This window comes from Cydia fagiglandana, chromosome Z, assembly GCF_963556715.1.
Source record: "Cydia fagiglandana chromosome Z, ilCydFagi1.1, whole genome shotgun sequence".
In the NCBI taxonomy this organism is placed as follows: Eukaryota; Metazoa; Arthropoda; class Insecta; order Lepidoptera; family Tortricidae; genus Cydia; species Cydia fagiglandana.
In genome coordinates, this window is record NC_085959.1 from 32,005,480 (window position 1) to 32,026,921 (window position 21,442).

General features: G+C 38.3%; 2 protein-coding genes across 2 annotated transcripts in view; one reads left to right on the forward strand and one right to left on the reverse strand.

The window, feature by feature from the left end:
• LOC134679071 (nicastrin) overlaps nt 1–21,442 on the reverse strand; it is a 246,892-nt gene that overhangs the window by 16,882 nt on the left and 208,568 nt on the right. The window lies entirely within an intron of this gene.
• LOC134679077 (uncharacterized) lies at nt 1,448–17,614 on the forward strand. Its single transcript, XM_063537922.1, has 7 exons — nt 1,448–1,666; nt 3,995–4,210; nt 4,644–4,769; nt 10,943–11,080; nt 13,797–13,917; nt 15,569–15,681; nt 16,061–17,614. The coding sequence occupies exons 1-7, from the start codon at nt 1,643–1,645 to the stop codon at nt 17,045–17,047; spliced, it is 1,725 nt and encodes a 574-aa protein (XP_063393992.1). The 5' UTR covers nt 1,448–1,642; the 3' UTR covers nt 17,048–17,614.

The window sequence follows — 21,442 nt, forward strand, 5'->3', positions numbered from 1 at the left end:
AATAAAAGGCATATTTATGTTTATAACATTGTATTATGTTTTACATATAGAAATATACACTGAAAATTAAACCCTGACAACTTAATAAAAATAGACATTAATAAAGCGCATTCACAAAGTTTTCAGTATTATACAAATAACACAACCTACCTATTACACTTTACACACAGATACGCTACACTTTACACACGGCATTTTACACAGATTTCTAATTTGTATTCATACATTTCTTCACGGTTAATTAATACGCTTTCCAGATGCGTTATGACTCGGTTCCTTGTGAACCCACTAAAGCTGTTTAAATTTCACTCTGGCTGCTTCAACAGCCATTGCTCCGCATTTAGCACATTTTCTATATGCATTGCTGTAATCTATGTAGGTACAGACTTACAGTCTTAAGTGGTTGTACCGCTACGTTGTATTTATTATTTAAAGATTTAATAAATAAAATGTTCGTTATGAACTTTAACCACAGCAGTTGGACAGAGTCATTGACAAATATATTTTTTTATTATGGTGGATGATTATGCAATAATACTTTGATTTTATGAAAAGACGCATTGTATTATTACTTTTCACACACATTTATACCGTGAATCGACACAATAACTAATTTTCAGTTTTATTGTAAAGGAAAGCGAACTAGCTTGAGCGGCCATTTTTGCAAGAGCGAAAAGCACAGATAAAATATCTTTGTCATAAGCCCGCTCCACACTCGTGCGCGAATCGCGGCGCGAAGCCGCGAACGCGAGTCTGGAGTCGATTTCGCATATCAGCGAACTAGACTCCACACTCGCGTTCGCGGCTTCGCCCGCGATTCACGCGCATAGTCTGGAGGGGGCTATAGATCTAGGCCGAGCTGTTTGAGGTTTCAAATTAAACTATTTCCACTATGAATGGCAAATTACTCATAAATCTTATAATAATACATATAACGCTCAAACAAAGCAAATATTAATTATAAAACTTAATCGCGTGTAGTTAAGTTTTAAGCATTTTAAGTCCCGTTTTATGATTAATTATGTATAAAATTCGTGATAATTTAAATCAGAGTTGGGAGCAATGTTGCTGTAGAAAAATATTTTTATTTTTATTACTCGCAACTTTTTCTCGGAGGCCAACGCACACATAGAAGCTTCAGGCGCACACATGCGCAATTATTTGGGGACATAACTTTCTTAGGAAGTGAACAGGCCTTGATCAAAAGCAAATTCAGAGCTCGATTTATAGTTTTTTTTATTTGCAATCAATCAAGCAATAGAGAGGCAGATAAAAAAAACCATTTTCGTATTTAGTGGTAGATAATAGGCCTCTAAAGTCAAGATTAGATTCGATAAATGTAGGTGAGTTTTGTAGAGCCCTTTTTCGTCTCTTATGTCCTCGGCCTTAGAATTTTATGGCAGCACCGCACGGATCTACATGACAGTGACAAGTCTGGCAACATAAAAATCCTGGAGGGAGGAGATCAGCAGGCAGCCATTTTTTCCCCAATTGTAGAAATCAAACGACAGGCCACATTGTTTGCGGCAAGCTAGCGTTCAGTACAAGCCATCGAGCTGGTTTATTTTTACATTAATTAATTTAGTAAATATTCGCGAAATATACATTCTCAAGATTTTGGCACCCGAAGAGGGCTTCCACGATGGCTGAGAAAACGGACGTCAAGGTTTGTGCATAGCATACGTTTTAACAAAAAATATACCTAACTTCCATCACTTGATCGATTTATGTCACGTTATTGTCAAATAAATCTTAATATTTGACTAGAGTTCAATAAACATTTCCCCTATCAAAGAGATATTTTTGCGTTTTAGAGTATAAGTAATAGATTGCCTATTCTGAAACATCTTTATCCTCCATTTCGCTTAGCTAGCAAGGTGTGACATCTTGAAAAAACCTACCCCCTTGTTTAAAAAATATAATTAACGACTGTTAATTTAAATATATTTTAATAGTATTACTGTGTGACGCCAGCCTGGTTATTGCATTGTTTGTTGTATATCTCAGATCAGGTGATCTTGTAAAGGTAATTAAATTTAACACATAACTAGGTAAGTAATATTTTAAATTCATTTATTTGCCATATAAATTCGTCTTGGGATTAGCTCATCATTAATACTAATATATTGTTGTTTGATCAGCCTGTAGTGTTTTTAAATATATAAATGAACATTTCCTTTGTTCTTCTAACAAAATACTCAACATAGCATGGTATTTTTTTTTATTAAGTGAATGGGTTAATTCTATTGTAACATTTTTTCATCAGGCACAATGTTTATTACAATTTTAATCTACCCTCACTAATATTATGAAATATTTACTTAAACTGGACTACTGTTTAATACTTAATTTATATGAATGTAGCATAACATTCATACAAATTAAGGATAATTAATTACTTATTAGTAAAACAATCAAACGGGTGTAATGCAAGTAACCACTGTAATATTTTATTCATAGTTACAGGTACACTCGGCATCAAATACATAGTGTCGGAAAAATTGGCCAAATATATTGTAACACACCTTTGTTGTTGTAGATATTAGGATGTGTTGGATGTGTATTTAGCCATCTATTTGACCATCACCATCTATTTGACGCTGACTATACACTGGATCTTATGAACTATTATACTAGGAAACCACTATTCATAATCTCACTAACCTAGATTTACACTTGTATGTTTTACTTATGTAAGTTGGCTTGTACTATTAGTTGGATTGAAAAAAATATTGTTCTTACATTCTTACACATACTTGCATAAGTAAGTTACAGTTGTTAAGAGAAGAATATCATTATTACATAATTTTAAAAGTTAATGTCTGTAGTCCGTTTTTTTAGCATTAGGAAGAACTTGCAAGAAGGTAAGCGATCTTGACATGTCTTTTAATAATTGAAGAACGCTTTTTAAAAATCAAAAACTATTACTTATAATAGTAAAAGAATATATGTAAATGATTGTATTAGATTCATAATTGTTACATATTTGCAGTAACTTATTTTTAAGATGTGTTTTTCAATTAAAAGACACATCAAGATTGTTTACCTTATTTCTAATGCTAAAATAACGAACTATAGTGTAGTTCAATTGGTTTTTAGGGTTCCATTGTCAACTAAGAACCCTTTTCTAGTTTTGCCTTGTTTGGTTATATCTACCAATTACAATTTTCATAGGAACAAAAATATATTAATCCTATTTAAAATAGGGTTAGTCAACTCTTTTGAATAACAGTTATTAGATATTTGTCAATAGTTGGAAATGTTATTTCAATGATGCCAAATGTGACTACACAAACAAATAAATCTTTAATAAGAACATTTTTTTTTTCTTTTTTTATTATGAATGGGCTTACTCATGGCCACAGACTAGCCGAGGCGTAGACGTGGCCTACGATGGAGCGAGCTCGCCCAGAAGGTTCTGTTCTGTTCACTCTTGATTTGAAGGTTGCCGGGTTATAAGAACACGGAAATATAGACGCCGGCAAGGAATTCCATTCCTTGGCAGTGGGCATAAGGAAAGTAGAAGCAAAGCGCTTCGTGCGAATTGGTGGAACATCTACCAATATATTATATATTTATTTTATTATTTCCTGTATAATGCTGCAGATGCGCTTCTATATGGAACATGCATGAACTCTAGGGGGCAGCACAGAAGCCTCAGACTAATAGTGTAAAGTGTAAATAAATGTCAAGTTAAAGCTGCCAATGTAGCCCACAAGATGGCAGAATCTACAATGCATAAGGAAACTTACATGAACTGTAAAAGGCAGTACTTGCTTTGGCATAAAGTGTTAATGTACAGTTTCCTATTCAAGCCACAAGATGGCAGACCCTCCAACATGCATGGTCCCTATGCTTCTTTATTTCATCTATGTCTGTCAGGCTACATATAGCATTTGACTTGATGTTTTTCTACAATCGCAATACTATCTTTTATACATAATATGTATTTGTTTATCTCTTCAACATTTTATTCTAATATTGTTATTTACAGGCGGAGGCCTTGCCCGACCTTGATGACCTACTGCAGTGTCCAGTGTGTTATGAAATCCCTTCGGGCCAGATATTCCAGTGCAATGAAGGCCACCACGTGTGCGGCCGCTGCAAAGCGCGCCTCAGCCAGTGTCCTGTCTGTAGGGCTCTTTTCTTTGGAACTAGGAATTATGCAATGGAAGAACTCATTGCTAATGTTAGAAAATTAAGAGCTTTTGTAAGTATTCATTACATTTACTAATATAACAATATTAACATATATCATACAAATTATTCATCTTCTGCACCCTTCCCTGAGTTTACCAATACCATATTTGTTAATGTAATGTAAGGTTACTCTCAATGCATCTCACTCGCACCAATAACTCAGTATGAGTGAAATGGACTGAAATAAGTAAAAAGAGTACTGATGTTCACTTTTACATCAGACCCAGCACTATTTGGATGTCTATGTCAGGCAATGTGTTAAATACATTATTTGAATGAAAATAAACTTAGTAACTACTATAAACCTAGTGTCCCAAAAGCGTATAATCAATAACATATGAAGAACACACTCACTTGTTTTTGATGTAATTATCAAACGAGTGACTTGACAATACCCTATATGCTTGGAAGAATGTGTGAGACATGTTTGTTAATACTTACAGAAATTAGGTGGAAAAGTAACAACAGGGTCGAGTGGCTCTGGCAGTAACACGCCCGCAGAAGACGCAGCCTCGGGAGATCAAGATAATAACACTGCCGAAGATGAGGATAATGCCTCTGACCCAAATGTAAGCTATAAAACATATTAACCCTTTACCAGGCTGACAATTCCAAAATGACAATTGAATGGTTAACAAATTGCTGGTGAAGGGTTAACAAATTATTAACCCCCTTATTCATAAAACTTTACAGGCCTGATTTAGTTATGTTTTATTTCTTTCTTACAAATACATAAGTCAAAATGACAGATAAGAACAAACTATTATTGGCCAATTGAGGTTTGTAGCGCTAAGGGGGTAAGTCGTTATTTGTAGCTATATTGTTATAGTAGCATTTTAATTCTAGTAATTGTAATATCTGACATAAATTGTCACTAAGTGTTACGGGTTACGCTCGTAGCGCGTAGCCACGGTTTGCTGTATAGAGCGCGCAGTCGCTACAAACAGTGTACCCGACAGTCGGGGGTTCTTGGCCCCTGTGTTAATGATTTTTCGGAGCCCTTAGTATAGAAAGAAACTCGTACATATTGCGGCGTCCCCTGTTCTGCATATGGTTTAGTTAGATGCACTGAATGATGAATCGCCGGTCCGCTGTGCGAGCGGAACATCGTTATGTACATGTATAGCGCTGTCTCGCTTACACCACATCACTGTGATACTGCACAATGCGGATTAAGTGATACAGATTCAGCATTCTTTATTAAACCTTTTGAGACTTTAAAAGTCTTGCCACGGACGCCAACGACGGCTACAGCCGTCAGCTTCGCCAATGAAATAGGGACTTAAACAGGACTCCGTAAAGTTCAATTTCGCTTAAATAATGGCGATCGCCTGGCGTCCGGGCCACGACATATTCCTTAGCCGCCTGGAAAGTTTAAGCAGCCACTACTCGTTTTTGCCAATCTACGTAATAATTAACAGGGATGACGACACTTGTTGAGTTTAATAACAAAATCTAGTTAAATAGGTATATAGATTGTAGTTGAATATATTGGACACAAAACAATGGAAATGATAGAATACAAGACTTCATAATTCTAAATTAACGTATATAACTTCTAAATACTTATTTGTTTTACAAGGGGGCAAAGTTGTTATTTATCCGCTCGTGCTAATATTTATACCCAAGCAAGGGAAAGAGTCCAAAATTGAACCACAAGCGTAGCGAGTGGTTCGAAAAATGGAATCTTGAGCGTTGCTCTTGCTAGGGTTTCAAAGCACGAGGGTTAAACAAAATTTGCCTCCAAGTGAAACACAATATTTTTCACCACACCAACCCGAAGCAAATATTAAATGTAAAATATCAAACTAAATCTCACCTAATTAAATCCAAATTAATGTTATAAAATATTTATCATCCCAAATCATCATTTAAAAGTCAATTCTACCAGCGAACATAAGAAAACAACTCAAAATTTGCATTTGATTACTTTGCCTCATATGTGAATAAAATGCAACTTTGCTATCAGTTTTTCTAAGTGCAACGTAAGCCTTTCCGAGCTGGTGTGGTGAAAAAGAATATATTCTTTTCCTTTCATTTTATTACAAACGCAATATTTAACTGCCAAAACCGCAATTTATTTGTTTTCCATACCTGCTTCAACACAGTCGGGATGTCACGATACCGTACTTGCAAGTGGTAGGGCAACATTAATTAATTAACTTCATGCTGTTGTAACTTTTTTCTTATTTTACTGTATGTTATTTCTGTCTTTTTCTTGTCTGTGAAAAAAAAGCGCTGGTGGCCTAGCGGTAAGAGCGTGCGACTTTCAATCCGGAGGTCGCGGGTTCATACCCCGACTCATACCAATGAGTTTTTCGGAACTTATATTATATACGAAATATCATTTGATATTTACCAGTTGCTTTTCGGTGAAGGAAAACCGGACTAATACCAATAAGACCTAGTTTCCCCTTTGGGTTGGAAGGTCAGATGGCAGTTGCTTTGGTAAAATCTAGTGTGTACGTCAATTCTTGGGATTAGTTGTCAAGCGGACCCCAGGCTCCCATGAGCCGTGGCAAAATGCCGGGATAACGCGAGGAGGAAGAAGAACATTTCTATGTCTTTTTCTTCTTGTCTGTTACCTTTCATGATTCTTCTCACTTGATGGTATCATCAGAAGATCAGCACTGGAAGCCACCAGCAACATGCTGAGATGGGGCCATTTCGTGGCACTTTAATCTTATTTTGTGTTTTTTTTATATTATATATTGTCTCGTTTGTTTGTGCTTACGAATAAATCTATTTTATTCTAATCAAAATAAAATCACAGTCTAAAGTAACAGTGGACCGACGCCTTTAATTGTTGTTTGCGTAAATGCCTACACCGCATAACAACACAGTAGGGTTGTCACAGAATTTTACACAACTGCCCAAAATAATGTGACAATTAAGACACTCTTGTCCCGAAAGTTAGTACCAAGCTACTAACAATGGCAATGTAAGTATAGCTCGGGTGCGCGCGACTCCATCCCCGTTTAAATATTGCACATTTAGTATTTACTAGTGATGTACCGACTATTGATTTGGCCGACTAGCCGACTAATCGGCGCTCTAATGGCCGATTAGTCGGCCGACTAGTCGGCTAGTCGGCCAGATCATTAGTTTCGTATAAGTTCAGGTGAAAAACAATAGTTTTGCGCTATTCATATATTAGCTTGGCTAAAAGGTGTTCTTTACAGGTTCAAAGACCTATCACAAGAATCCTCGTTCAATTTCTGTCTTTCTTTTATTTTGCGATCCTGAGCAGACCGTCAGTAGGTACAACTTGTAGGAGGTATTTCCAAGGCTCTATTTCTCGTACGTAGTCGCCAGTTAAGAACCTATCCCCTGTGGTCAGCGTATTTACGAGCAACGTGACCTGTTTATAAGTCTCACAATTTTGCAATAACATTAAGGTGGTTCGATTTTCATACAAAATTCAATCAAAGCTCATTAAGTAACTACACACTATTAGTACATAAATATTTCCGCATTTATCTTCCTTCGAATATTCGTTTGCGCGAAATTAACAGGAAAACAATGTTTCATACAGAAATCATGCAAAAATCATAGTTAAATTTTCATCAATTTTACGTATGTGTGTGTCACAAATGTCGTGTACAGATACATTTGCGACGTTGCCATACCATTTCCGACGTTGCCGGGCTGACCACGGCGCGAATTTGGAGTGCCGTCATGTTTAGTGCAATTTTGTTGACACTGACGTTTGACAGGTACTTAATTGACCTAAGCGAGAATAAGTACCCGAAGTTCGTCAGCTTAGCTAAGAACTATCATGGCGTGTTATGCAAACAGTCGCTTTTTTGCTTACAAACGGAAGATTCCCGGTTCGATCCCCAGTCAATTGTATGCTGGAACATAACTTTTTGTATTTTTGTTACATCTAAATTTCGTATTGTTTTTTTATTTTTATTTAATTTTTCTTATTATCATAAATCGATTGATTAAGTATGGTATGGGCTACACGTATTCGTTTATTTTTGACAAAGAAAATTAGAAATTATACTCTACCTAATCTCTCTTATTTTTACAATCAGGACATCCTCACTGCAATAAAAAAGAGATATATAAAATTTCCTGTGGATAAAATAATGGATTTTGTCTATGAATGAAAAACACAATTATTACTATAGTTTGTTTTTTTTAGCATTAGAAATAAGGTAAACAATCTTGACGTGTCTTTTAATTGAAAAACACATTTTAAAAATAAGTTACGGCAAATATGTAACAATTATAAATCAAATACGATCATTTATATTCTTCTGCTTTCATAAGTAATAGTTTTTTGATTTTTAAAAAGCGTTTAAATCTGTGTGCCTAGCCAAGATGCCAGTCGTTCGCTCCGTAGCGAACGTTAGGGTAATACCTGTCTCTATCACTCTGCCATATTAATGCGACAGACACGGCTGCGCTTCGGTCGCTACGGAGCGTAAACCATTGGCACCTTGGCTAGGCACCCTGGTCATCTGGAAAGCGAAACACATACGGAACGCGTTTCTATTACTCAATACAGTGGCCAGTTGCAGATTCGGCGGTAAACTTAACTATACCTAAATCTGGGTGCCTAGCCAAGATGCCAGTCGTTCGCTCCGTAGCGAACGTTAGGGTAATACCTCTCTCTATCACTCTGTCATATTAATGCGACAGACACGGTTGCGCTTCGTTCGCTACGGAGCGTACACCATTGGCATCTTGGCTAGGCACCCTGGTCATCTGGAAAGCGAAACACATACGGAACGCTTTTCTATTACTCAATACAGTGGCCAGCTGCAGATTCGGCGGTAATCTTAACTATACCTAAATCTGGGTGCCTAGCCATGATGCCAGTCGTTCGCTCCGTAGCGAACGTTAGGGTAATACCTCTCTCTATCACTCTGCCATATTAATGCGACAGACACGGCTGCGCTTCAGTCGCTACGGAGCGTAAACCATTGGCACCTTGGCTAGGCACCCTGGTCATCTGGAAAGCGAAACACATACGGAACGCGTTTCTATTACTCAATAAAGTGGCCAGCTGCAGATTCGGTTTTAAAGTTAACTATACCTAAACCTGGGTGCCTAGCCACGATGCAGGCTAGTAGAGTTCTCTTTCACCTTCAGCAGAACCGGGAGATCCAAACCTACCTACTTTTCATCTAATAATCTCAAGAATCAGTGCATGATTCAAACTTTACCGGTTGCCGTGGTAAGACCTAGGATTTACCATATCGGTGTTGGTAAAAGCCCGAAGTAAACTAGTAAGATTTAACATTTCGGGCTTTTACCGATCGGCATCGGTAAAACCTAGGTTTTACCGGTAAATCCTAGGTTTTGCCGTACTTCGGGCTTTTACAGTAACATATATATAATAATTGCTCGTTTAAAGGTAAGATAACACAAAGGAGAAACAAAAATAAATTACCTACTCGCACCAGTCTTGAACCCCAATCCTCTTGCACGTAGTTATTTCCACGAACATACCGTTACGCTATTGCAATGCAACATACTTACGTTGTGTGAAATTGTCTACTACAAGGATCACGGAAACACTGTTTGCATGTGTGAGTAATACTAGGAAAAAGCGTGACAGCAACACTCCGTCGAATTAAAAAGGTGGTTTTTGCACAATGAAGTATTCAATGTTTACTTTAATTGTTCAATATTTATTTAAAGAGTGCGCGAAACATACTTTTAAGTATACAAATACCATGACCATTTCACAAAAAAATAAAACCTGAAATTTTGCAAAAGTGGTGCCATCTAGCGAGAGTTAAGTTTTGAGTAACCTAGGCGAACCACCTTAATAGTTCCCCATGGCTCCACCATAAAAAAAAAAACAAATACTGAATTATAATAAAATCCTTTAAGTATAGAACTTGGCCATGAAATTACACGAGGATCAGTTGAGATCGACCTGTAGAGGAAAACGCCAGCCCACCACCATACGATAACGATCAAACGGTCAATCATATGAACAAAAGTTTTCACACCCTGAATAGGTATTTTGGTAAAATAGACATAAAACATATGGTAAATATAGGCTGTTGGTTTCTTTTTTTCTGTTTTTCTTTCACTAATAAAGTGCCGACTAATCGGCCATTTTTGCCGACTAGTCGCCGACTAATCGCCGACTACAAATGTGGCCGGATAGTCGGCTTTCCCGACTAGTCGGCGACTAGTCGGTACATCCCTAGTATTTACTCGTATTAAAAAAAAGTATATAAAAAATAAATAACTGTTATGATAGAAATAGTTGACTTTCCTTCCCAAATCCGCATGCAATCTGAAGACCGCCTGTATACACACCTGCATACAGGTTGAATACGTGGAACGTGTATTTAAGATCTTTATTGTAACCGTGTTCTTCAAATAAATAATATATGATTTGTAAATGACGTCCAAAATACGATTTGATGCGATCCGTTCAGTGCAATACGTAATATGGTCGCATGGGCATTCCTATTGCTGCAGATAGAGTAAGGGCTCATTTAGACGAAGCGAGAACTCGTATGAGAGTTTCATTACATTGCGGTTTTTGAGCGGTCGGATGAATTGGACGTAACCAACAGTCCGCAATGTAACTAATCTCGCATGTGAGTTCGCGCGCCGTCTAAATCAGCCCTTAAGATATCACCTAAACCACTGTTATAAGTAGGAACTGGCGGCCCCTATCCTTTAACTTTGAAGGCAGAAGCATATTTTATACGCTACACTATTTGGCACTTTGTTTCACAGAGTTTTATATAACAATTGTTTTCAGCTTCCAGCTCTTAGGGCACCTCAAGCTTGCAAGGGACTATTCCGTTGTTTATGCTGTAAGAATGGGAATTCAATTCGGTTGCCAGCTGCGCGTTTGCTCAACCATCTTCGTTATTTCCACTCTCCTGAATTAATTGAGGTAAGTTGCAAATAAAAGTGCAACCATATTAGGCTCGGTAGCAACGAAAAGTCACATGTAGAGCGAAGTCCGGCAACGTTGCACCAGTTTACCCGACGTCGCTGGACTCCTGTCGTAGAACATTTTATACATATTACCACATCTTAGAGCATTTAATAACCGGAGTCGCCTTTAAGAGCTTACCCCTTGCCGAAAACCTTGCACGACTGCAAACTTTTGTGTGGAGTGACGTCTATCTGACATGGCTATTTGTACGTTCCGTACAAATCAAGTACAAATAGCCATACATTTGACGTGCCCTTCCCCCGACAGACCGTTTTGTACAGAAAATTACAGCTATGGCATCTCCAGTTACTAAATACTCAAAGCATCACATACATAAGTGTTAACGGTCAACTCATGTTTACGATGCATTGCGAATGTGTCCCTTGAAAAAGCCCTTCTCAATTATTAGATAGCGTTGTTTAAGTCGTAAAGCGAATGTAATTTTAACCTCCAGCAATTTTAACCTGTGTGAGTGACTTACCCTCAAACTCTGTAGAGAACATAGTTTAGTTGTTACATACGGACAGGGAGTAGCTATTATTATAATTGATGTATCTTAATTTACCTGCGTGCTACCCTGTTCTTTTCGCATTCACTGCCAGGGGGCGTGGCCTAGGAAAAACTTGTATGGGGGTGAACGCACATCATGTGCGTCGGGGGCAGTGAATGTGTTAAAAACTGCCGCAAGCGAAGTTTAATGCGAATTCGAAATGCTATATACCCTTATGTCGCTGTGAGTTCAGGCGGCGTAGCACGGTGGCGTTTTTATCCCTTGTCACCATACCTGTCACGTTCTAACAATTATGTAAGTGCGAAAGGGACGCGCATAGTGATAGTCGATAAAAATGGAACCGTGCTGCGCCCGCAGGTCTCAGCTCACTAAGCAGTGAGCGCACGGAGGTGCGTGCCTGAGATCGCGGATATCATTGTTATTGATTTTTTATTTTTAGTTACTTTTAACACAATTGATCGACGAGTTCAATAAAAAATAACATAATTCATTTTAATGGTGTGTTACCTATGTCGTAATTTTTTTCTCGAGCGAAGGTTGCTTAATCAGGTTTCAAGTCGATGAAATTACTAGTGATTCGGTTAAATTATGTTCTAATGTATGGGCAAGAAAAACAAATTATAGCCAGCATCCAATGAATGTAGTATGATACCTTTGGGTATGGTGCTTTACGCACACTAGCGTCCCTCCCCCTCCCCCTGACGCAACCCCCCCTTTTAGCTTGAAATATGTCCCGGTTTACGGTTTTTTTTTTTTTGAGAAAAGTATTAGAGTTAGGAAAAAAGTGTCAAGGTAAGAAATAATCCTTAATAAATTTTAAACAAAAAAGGTTATATACAACTTTTTGGTAAGACTCACCATATTCATGTATTAACTTGTTGAAGTTCAATATAATATAGTACGTGATAGTACTGAAATAAAACCAATACGGAGAATAAGCTTGCAAGCTTATTCTTCGTGAAGATTTCTTTCAGTACTGTCACGTACTATGTTATATTGAACTTCAACAAGTTTTTCAACGGTAAAATTTTGTCGAAGTTCATCTAGCTAAAACATCAATATGGTGCGTCGTATCAAAAAAATGAATATAACCTTTTTTGTTAAGAATTTAATAGGGAACATTTCTTTCATTGACACTTTTTTCCTATATTGTATACTTTCCCCAAAAAACAAAAAACACTCTCAACCGGGACATATTTCAAGCTAAAAGGGGGGGTTGCGTCAGGGGGAGGGGGAGGGACGCCAGTGTGCTTAAAGCACCATACCCAAAGGTATCATACTACATTCATAGAATGCTGGCTATAATTCGTTTTTCAAAAAACAATTTGACCGAATCATAGACAAAGGCCTCAAGATTGTTTTTCTTACTTCTTGCAATCGTATTATGACCTTAAAAAGCGCTATTATTTGTCTAAAACTATGACCCATTGTGGAAAAGGCTTAAAACTACCACAAAATTGTATGTTTGGTTAATTTAAATGCATTAGAACCAGGGTTTATAAAGTGATCCTTACCGTAACTATCATAAGTGACAAGAAAAAGTTGTTTCCCCTGTGCATGCGCTTCAGCGAATATTTTAGAATTGATTTGTTTGGTGAACGAATCGTTTACATTTGGAAGAATTTTCTATTTGTCGTATACACAAATCGAAAATTCTTGCAAATGTAAACGATTCATCCTGCTTGGCCGCTGGAATGGTCGTTCAATGAGTTCTATTTGTTACTGAATGTATTACTTGTTTGACTATTTCTTTGATATCTTTTCGAAATTAAATACATACTCTGTAACTTTATATTATGACTAACTATAAAAAGTATTGACTTTTAATTATACTTAACTACATATATCAATACAGTAGAACCTCGATTATCCGAAGCCTCAATTATCCAAACGCCGACTTAATTTATCCGAACGCAGCATTAATGATCCGTACTGTTTTGATGTGATGTTGGTATTGTTTGATCTCGTCTTAAAAAACGAATATTACGATTATCTGAATTAGATTCGGTCGCCATTAGTTCCGGTAATCGAGGTTCTACTATATCTATATTAAGTTTATAGTTGTAGTAAATACATATTTACACTTACCTCCGCACGTCATACATATTTTACCACAAAAAAAAAACACCGTTCATTTCTATAAAAATGTGTTGTTTGCAGGGTCAATCTGAAAATGGTGAATATGTGCAAGCATGGCAATTCTCTACTGTTCCCGGTAGGATTGTCACGGCGGTGCGAGTGTCCGATATGGGCATTTTCTTTTTAATTATTGAAATTAGCAGTGAGTATTGTTATATTAGGGTGAATCATTTTTTAGGACACTGATTTCGTCGTTACCGTACAAAATTAACTTTTATCTGATCGAGTTGTTACTTTTAATGTGTTAATTCAATAATTATGTATCTAATAATGCCCCTGTAAACAAAAAAGTAAAAAAAACAACATGGTTTATTAAAAATCGATTTTTATTTGCTAGGCAGTCTAGGGACACGAAATCAGTGTTCTTAAAGTTGATTCACCCATTAACGTATATCATTATTCCATACCCAAGGACCTTTTATTCAAGCTGGATGTTCCGTTTGGGTCATTGAGGCGCGTAAATACTATTGTAACCTTGAATGACGCCTCTCACATTGTATGCAGGATAATTCCCTCGAAAATAGCTAAACAACTGCTATCAGTACGACGCTGCAGCTACTTAAAGTGAATCACCCTGGGGAAAAGTTTGCAATTCCGACATGAAGTCATTTAAGAGGGGGCGCAAGCCAGGAAATTAGGAAACCTTTTATCTTAATTTCTCTAAACATAGGTACCTATAACTCCTTGTGTTTAAAATTTTGCTATTTTATTATCCCGGGCTATAGGTATCACTAGCTATTTTACATTAAAATTATACTTATAGGTATAGCATGCAGGGTATACAAATAAAAATAAATGAAAATTAGACTTGTTCTTGATGATGTTTGATTTTTTCTATCGAGTTAAATTTGTCCTTTCAAAGTTTTGATTGGAGGCTGCCCTTGCAAATATAGTGTAATTTCCGTTTTCCATGTGAAAATGTTCGTGGCTTTTGCCCTTGTTAATACGTGTTAATATTCAATATAAAAGTACAATTTTGCATTAACGCCTCTACCAAATGGCTCAGGGTGCAATTACACTGGGTCCTTCACGTAATGCGGTCAACGAAGTGTTTGAAATTTCCAGTTAATGACATGATTGCCTGCGGTGATCGAATATCCAGTTTGGCTAAAAGGTACTTGTAACGGTAGTTGATACGTTATGGTTATACTATAATATCGAAGAAAACCCTAATTATATTAATGATATTGATAATATTTATAGTGGTTTAATTTGTAAAATAAAAAACTATCATAACAGAGAAAGGTCACGAAAGCACGCTGTCTTTGTCGCTCACTCCTCGCAGCTGTAATGATTGCTCAGAGCAGTCGGGAAATAAGTGTAATCGCACATTTGAGAGATACTATATACTTACAGTACATTATATACATATACAGGGTCATTTTTGGACTGTTGGCCATATTGTGCGAGGTGATTAGGCAGGTCATATAGAACGACTTTTTCTATGGGACTAACCCCGAAATCCCAAAAAAAATTTAGCCTTCCCATAGAAAACATTATTTAGCATGAATAAATGAAATGAAACGTCGACATCCACTCGACCAAAATCTATGAAACGGCTAATAAAATTGTTGTGATTTCGGAGTTGGTCCCATAGAAAAAGTTGTTCAGTATGGCGTACCTAATCACCTCGCGCAATATGGCTAACGGTCCAAATATGACCCTGTATAGACGTCTGTTTCAAACTAAGTCTCGTGTTTGGGAGAATTCGTCAATTCGAGGGGTGCAACTGTCCAGATATTAGTGCCGTACGGTGTTACAAAATTAAACTATTTACTATTCTTCCTTTACAGATGAATCTGTGCACGCATGGCTGTCGATGGCTGCCGCCCCATGGGTTACAAATGAATTTAGCTACACTGTTACCATATCGGGCAATGATCGGGAAGCTATTTTCTCCGATTGTGTAAGTAGTGTTATTCCTATCTATTGAAATTGACGCGCTATATACCTCAGTACAGATCTAGTGCATAATTATTTTTCTTCGTATTTTCACGGAAACGTATGAACGTGTCCTGCTATTTCAGTCAGTCTCGGTACAAAAAATCCTGAGGTTGACTGAAGTAGCACCACAAATACGAACGTTTCCGAGAAAATACGATGGAAAACAATTATGCACTACATCTGTAGGTAGAATTTCACAGTTGAAAAACTTTATCAGTTCGCAGCAGAGAATTGATTTCAGCATTGAAAATCTTTCAGTTAAGTTTTTTACTTATCGTTAATAGATGTTAATAGAACTTACTGAATGATGAACATCTTCAAATTTATTGTCATTGTTGTAGGTGTGGTCGGTTCGATCCTGCGAAGGTTTCCTTAAAAAACGAGGTCGTTGTCTGGTGGTAACCGGTTTGGACGCCCGCGCTCTAGTCGCACCCACAACGATCAGCGGCAAGCTGTCGGTGACGCGCGTGCGGCCCGACGACGCGCACCAGCACCTGCAGCACCCGCGCGCCGTGCTGCGCGTGGCCAGCCGCGGCGGCCCGCGCGACCTCGCCCGCGACGCTGCGCAACTGCTCGACCCGTTCATCCAGCACCTGCAGAATGACGTCGCCCGCCTCTCGCGCGCGCTCGACCGCGAGATACGAGACCACACGCCGGCCGCGCCGCCCGTCGCGCCTCCGCCGGCCCCCGAACCGCACGACGGCCACGGGCTCGTGGCGGCCCCGCCCACCCTATCTCGCAACGCCCGTAGACGCATGCGAAACAGACTTCGAGCCACATTGAACGAAGCACAGGAAGTAACTGAGCGTGTTCCTGCTCAAAATAATTCTGCCGCTCAGAGACCCAACGGACACGTACCGAATAATATTATACACGCAACAACCGGGTACATACAGGTGGCTCCGGCGCCTGCTGCACAACGCACAAACGCACAATCTAACACTAGCGCTAATTCCAATGCTCGGAACAACAACGCGCCTAACAATCCTATACGTATCCAAACGGGTTTGGCTATTGTACAGCCGTCGCCTCCATCTGCCCTTCCCGCCGCGCGTCAAACTGCGCAACCGAACGTGGCTTCGCAAAGAAATGTCCCTACAATTCCTGTGCAAATTCAAACTGGTTTGGCTATAGTACAGAATCAAGCCGCACGAGGCGGAAATGTACAGGCAGGCGGCGATGTGCAGCGCGCTACCCCTTCGCCGGCGGCCCGGGCGGCGCCCGCGCCCGCGCCCGGCCCGGCCGCGGCACCCAGCGGCCCGTCTACTAACGGCCAGCAACCGCAAAACGCTAACCGCAACAAGAAGAAGCGCCGTCATCGTAGATAAATATTGATTTACCATTAAATGTTACATTTATTTAGTATTAAGTATTTCAAAGGATAAGATTGACTAGGTAATTGATAAGGTGACTGCTAATTGAACCTCTGTTTAATCTCTGTACCTTTCTCTGGGATTACCCATTGCGGATGAAATACTTAAGTAATATCGAATATATTCAAATATACTGACACCACTACTTTACAAGTGCTGTGATAAATACGAATGGCAGATTATTGCCATTAAAATGAATATTATCAATTTAGGTTTTAGTAAATTGACAACGATGGTCCCTCAAGGTATTGTGAAGAACCTCAGGTTACTTGAGCCATCTCCCAGAGTGATAATAATTCATAATGACTGTTTCAGTACATTTTTAATTATGTTACATTGTGCATTGAACTGTAATAATTAATTTGACTAGTTATACGATTATAATGTTTGTTTTTATTAATAATATAACCTGTTGTAGAATTGTAATTAATAATGTGATTGAAATTGACAATTTATTGCTATGTTTAACTATTATACTTGTCACGACATAGAGATGTAATAATAATGTATTATTAAATCATATGGGGTGTTTTTATATTCTAATGATAATGACCAACTATTAATTGGTTATAAGATGAATATATAACGGCTATTGGCGTTGTTCATAAACGCACTACAGCCTTAATTAGCTATTCAACACCTATTTTAGTAGGTATTTTAATTAAATATCTGAACTTTCCCTTGGTTCTCTCCTGGGGCGTGACTATAAAATTGTGATCTGATAACCACAATAAAGAATAAAAGCGTTTTAGTTCATTTTAGGTATCGTTAAACCTTAGAGGATATAATCAACGGCTGTTAATGGCGGCTCCAAGCGTTAAACCTTTGAAGTAAAATTAAAATTGCAAGAAATGTCGATAGTTTATCGATATGACTTTATCGACATGGCTACAGCAAAGTGGGCCGCTTTGTTAATCGTACACTAAACAAAAAGTGTGGTACTATACAGCACGTCCACGGATGATTTTATTATTTCTTTTGCAGTACATATTCATGAAAAGAAATGTACTTTTATGTACTTATGTTTTTAAAAAATGTACTCGCACGGTTTTAGCATAGCGACATACAGGTCGTGGTCGTGCTGTGTAGATACTGCCTGGCACGACCACACTATATTATGGTTAAATTAATGCAAAACAAATGTACTCAAATTGTACTATCTACAAGCACATCAAAATGTGACAGTGGTACTGCAAAAATCGCTGTCATGGTTAAAAAAGGTGCATGCAAAAGAAATAATAAAATCATCCGTGGACGTGCTGTATAGTACCACACTCTTGAACATAACCACAGAATAAATAATAGTACAAGGTACAGAAGACACTCAAACCACCTACCTACCGTACCTACCTTCCTAGCACCTACCTAGTACTATTATTTATTCTGTGCTCTAACAAAACGCGTCTGTTACGATCAGGACAGGTATGGCCGCTAGGTGCCGTCAGCGCCACGCGCGCCTTAGCCCCCCCCCCCCCCCCACATCTGGCGTCTACAATTCTATGGCCGACGTCGACGCAACTGCGCAGCGACGTCATTTTCCATAGCGCTGGACCGACGCCGACGCTCGAAAGACGCCAGATGTGGGGGGCCCATATGGCTAGCCACCAAAATTGGTGTGGAACGGATGTACTTTTATCTACCCGTAGCAAAGCGACTAAATCGCGGAGTGAGCCACACCTGACAACGATAAAAACCGGGCAAGTGCGAGTCGGACTCGCGCACGAAGGGTTCCGTAGCATATGCAAATAAAAACCGGGCAAGTGCGAGTCGGACTCGCGCACGAAGGGTTCCGTACCGTAATGCAAAAAAAAACAAATAAAAGCAAAAAGAAAACGGTCACCCATCCAAGTACTGACCCCTCCCGACGTTGCTTAACTTTGGTCAAAAATCACGTTTGTTGTATGGGAGCCCCATTTAAATCTTTATTTTATTCTGTTTTTAGTATTTGTTGTTATAGCGCCAACAGAAATACATCATCTGTGAAAATTTCAACTGTCTAGCTATCACGGTTCGTGAGATACAGCCTGGTGACAGACGGACGGACGGACGGACAGCGAAGACTTAGTAATAGGGTCCCGTTTTACCCTTTGGGTACGGAACCCTATAAACGGTCACCCATCCAAGTACTGACCACTCCCGACGTTGCTTAACTTTGGTCAAAAATCACGTTTGTTGTATGGGAGCCCCATTTAAATCTTTATTCTATTCTGTTTTTAGTATTTGTTGTTAAAGCGGCAACAGAAATACATCATCTGTGAAAATTTCAGCAGTCTAGCTATCAGGGTTCGTGAGATACAGCCTGGTGACAGACGGACGGACGGACAGCGAAGTCTTAGTAATAGGGTCCCGTTTTACCCTTTGGGTACGGAACCCTAAAAAAGATTTTTAACAATTAAGAACCTCTTTCTCTTTTACCGCTTACAAAGAAAGGGATGAAATGAGGATTTCCGTGATCGAGTTTTTCACTAATGACAGCACCGTGGCGAGAGGTCGAATCCACCAATTATGTCAAAGAGCATATAATCACTACGTTTTAAGAGTCGGCACTCTCGAACAATCCTCGAACCGAATTATGAACGTACATATCCCAACACACCAAATACAGGCTTAAAGATCTCGCATCCAGGCCATAATTGTTAAAAAAAGAAAAACCACACAATACTACCAACACAAAAAAAACAACGCTAGGGCTCGACTCTTCCAGTACCTACTGTTTATCGATATCGATAAATGTGCGATACGTGCTGCTGTATTTACCTACTGTACTACCTATTAATAAAATAAAAGAACATTATATATATATATATAAACAATTTTATTTTACATGATAAAAATAACATAGTTTATTATTCAAGTAGGCATATTACAATATGCTGAATTCGCGCGCATTCTTTTTTAATCTGGTCCCTTTTTATTGAAGGCACTGGATGGAGAATGATTTCCACAAATGAACTTGTTTCCATTCAGCTTTTGAATAGGTAAATAAATACGCCAAATCCTCATTTCCTTTTCCTCAGCTTTGCCCATAATCGACATCTGAAATAAAGAGATTATCGATAAAATTGGTCGTACACTATTCGTGTCATAGGTTACTTAGTTTTTTACTTAAAAATACTTTATTCACAAAATATTTTCGTTTTAATCATGGATTGTACACGACTAAAACTAATTAAATTAGTAACTGTTAACGACTCAAAGTAAAAAATTAAAATATTGCATACAAACATCAGTTTACCGACCTGTTCGGATCAAGTTGGAAATTTGGCCCAAAAATGCGTCAGTAGTTAGTCTTCTTACACACCCACTACAAACTTCACATTTCCTTAAAGATTTGGCCCCCATTTAAATAACAGCTTAAGTTATTTTACCAATTACAATAAAAAATAACCACGTATTTTCACGTTCACGACAATTCAAATGACGTTTGACGTTTTACTACCAATCATACCAACCTAAAGAAAAGTAAGTATAATACGTCTATGTTAAAAGCAAGTATGGTATGTGCCACCAAAATGCAACAGCAGTCATTTTAATTCGATAAGATTATTTCTATGCCTCAATGTTGGTAACAAGGGCTTTCATAATTTATCAAAGTATGGGGTGTCGATGGGCTGAATTATGTTAAACCAGGGGTGCGAAGCTCCTGACTTCGGCCTAACTCGGCTCAGCATTGCTCCGAGCAATTTTTGGGGTTGGCACCACTTGACTTCCTTTTGCGTGCACGACCACAGATAAGATAATCACTTAAATTTTGACAACCCTAAATAGCCGAAAGGGATAGTATGATTCGACCCTGAACCGCTGTCAAACTTCGGTTTTGTAGGAAGCTTCCTTTCTGTACAGTAGTACTATTATTTATGCTGTGGTTAAACCATGTTTTTTTTATTGGTGGATTTTGACAGCAGCTGTCAAAAAGACCTCGAGACAAGGGCCCAACCTTTTCTGTTCTCTTTCACGACGCAGCAACTAGTATCATTTCTCTCTCCTCGCTCTTTTAAAATGCCGTTTGTCAAAAAAGGACAACCATACTGTTGACAAGGTGGACTTCAAATCAAGTGTTGCCTTTCTTGATGCGCCCAGGCTGTGTATGTGTGCGTAAAAGCGTATATGTGTGCTCTTTTAGGGATGTGAAAAGTCGATTTTAATCATGTTATATATCGATAAACGCTACACAGCGGAACGAAATAGCGATTAATTGAAGCTTCAATATCTTCGTTAAACATAAACATAATTGAAATGCTAATGGATAATGAATATATTATAATATAATAATATAATTCAATTATTGCGGAACACCTATTTTAGGAGGTATTTACGTATTTTAATTAAATATCGGAACTTTCCCTTGGT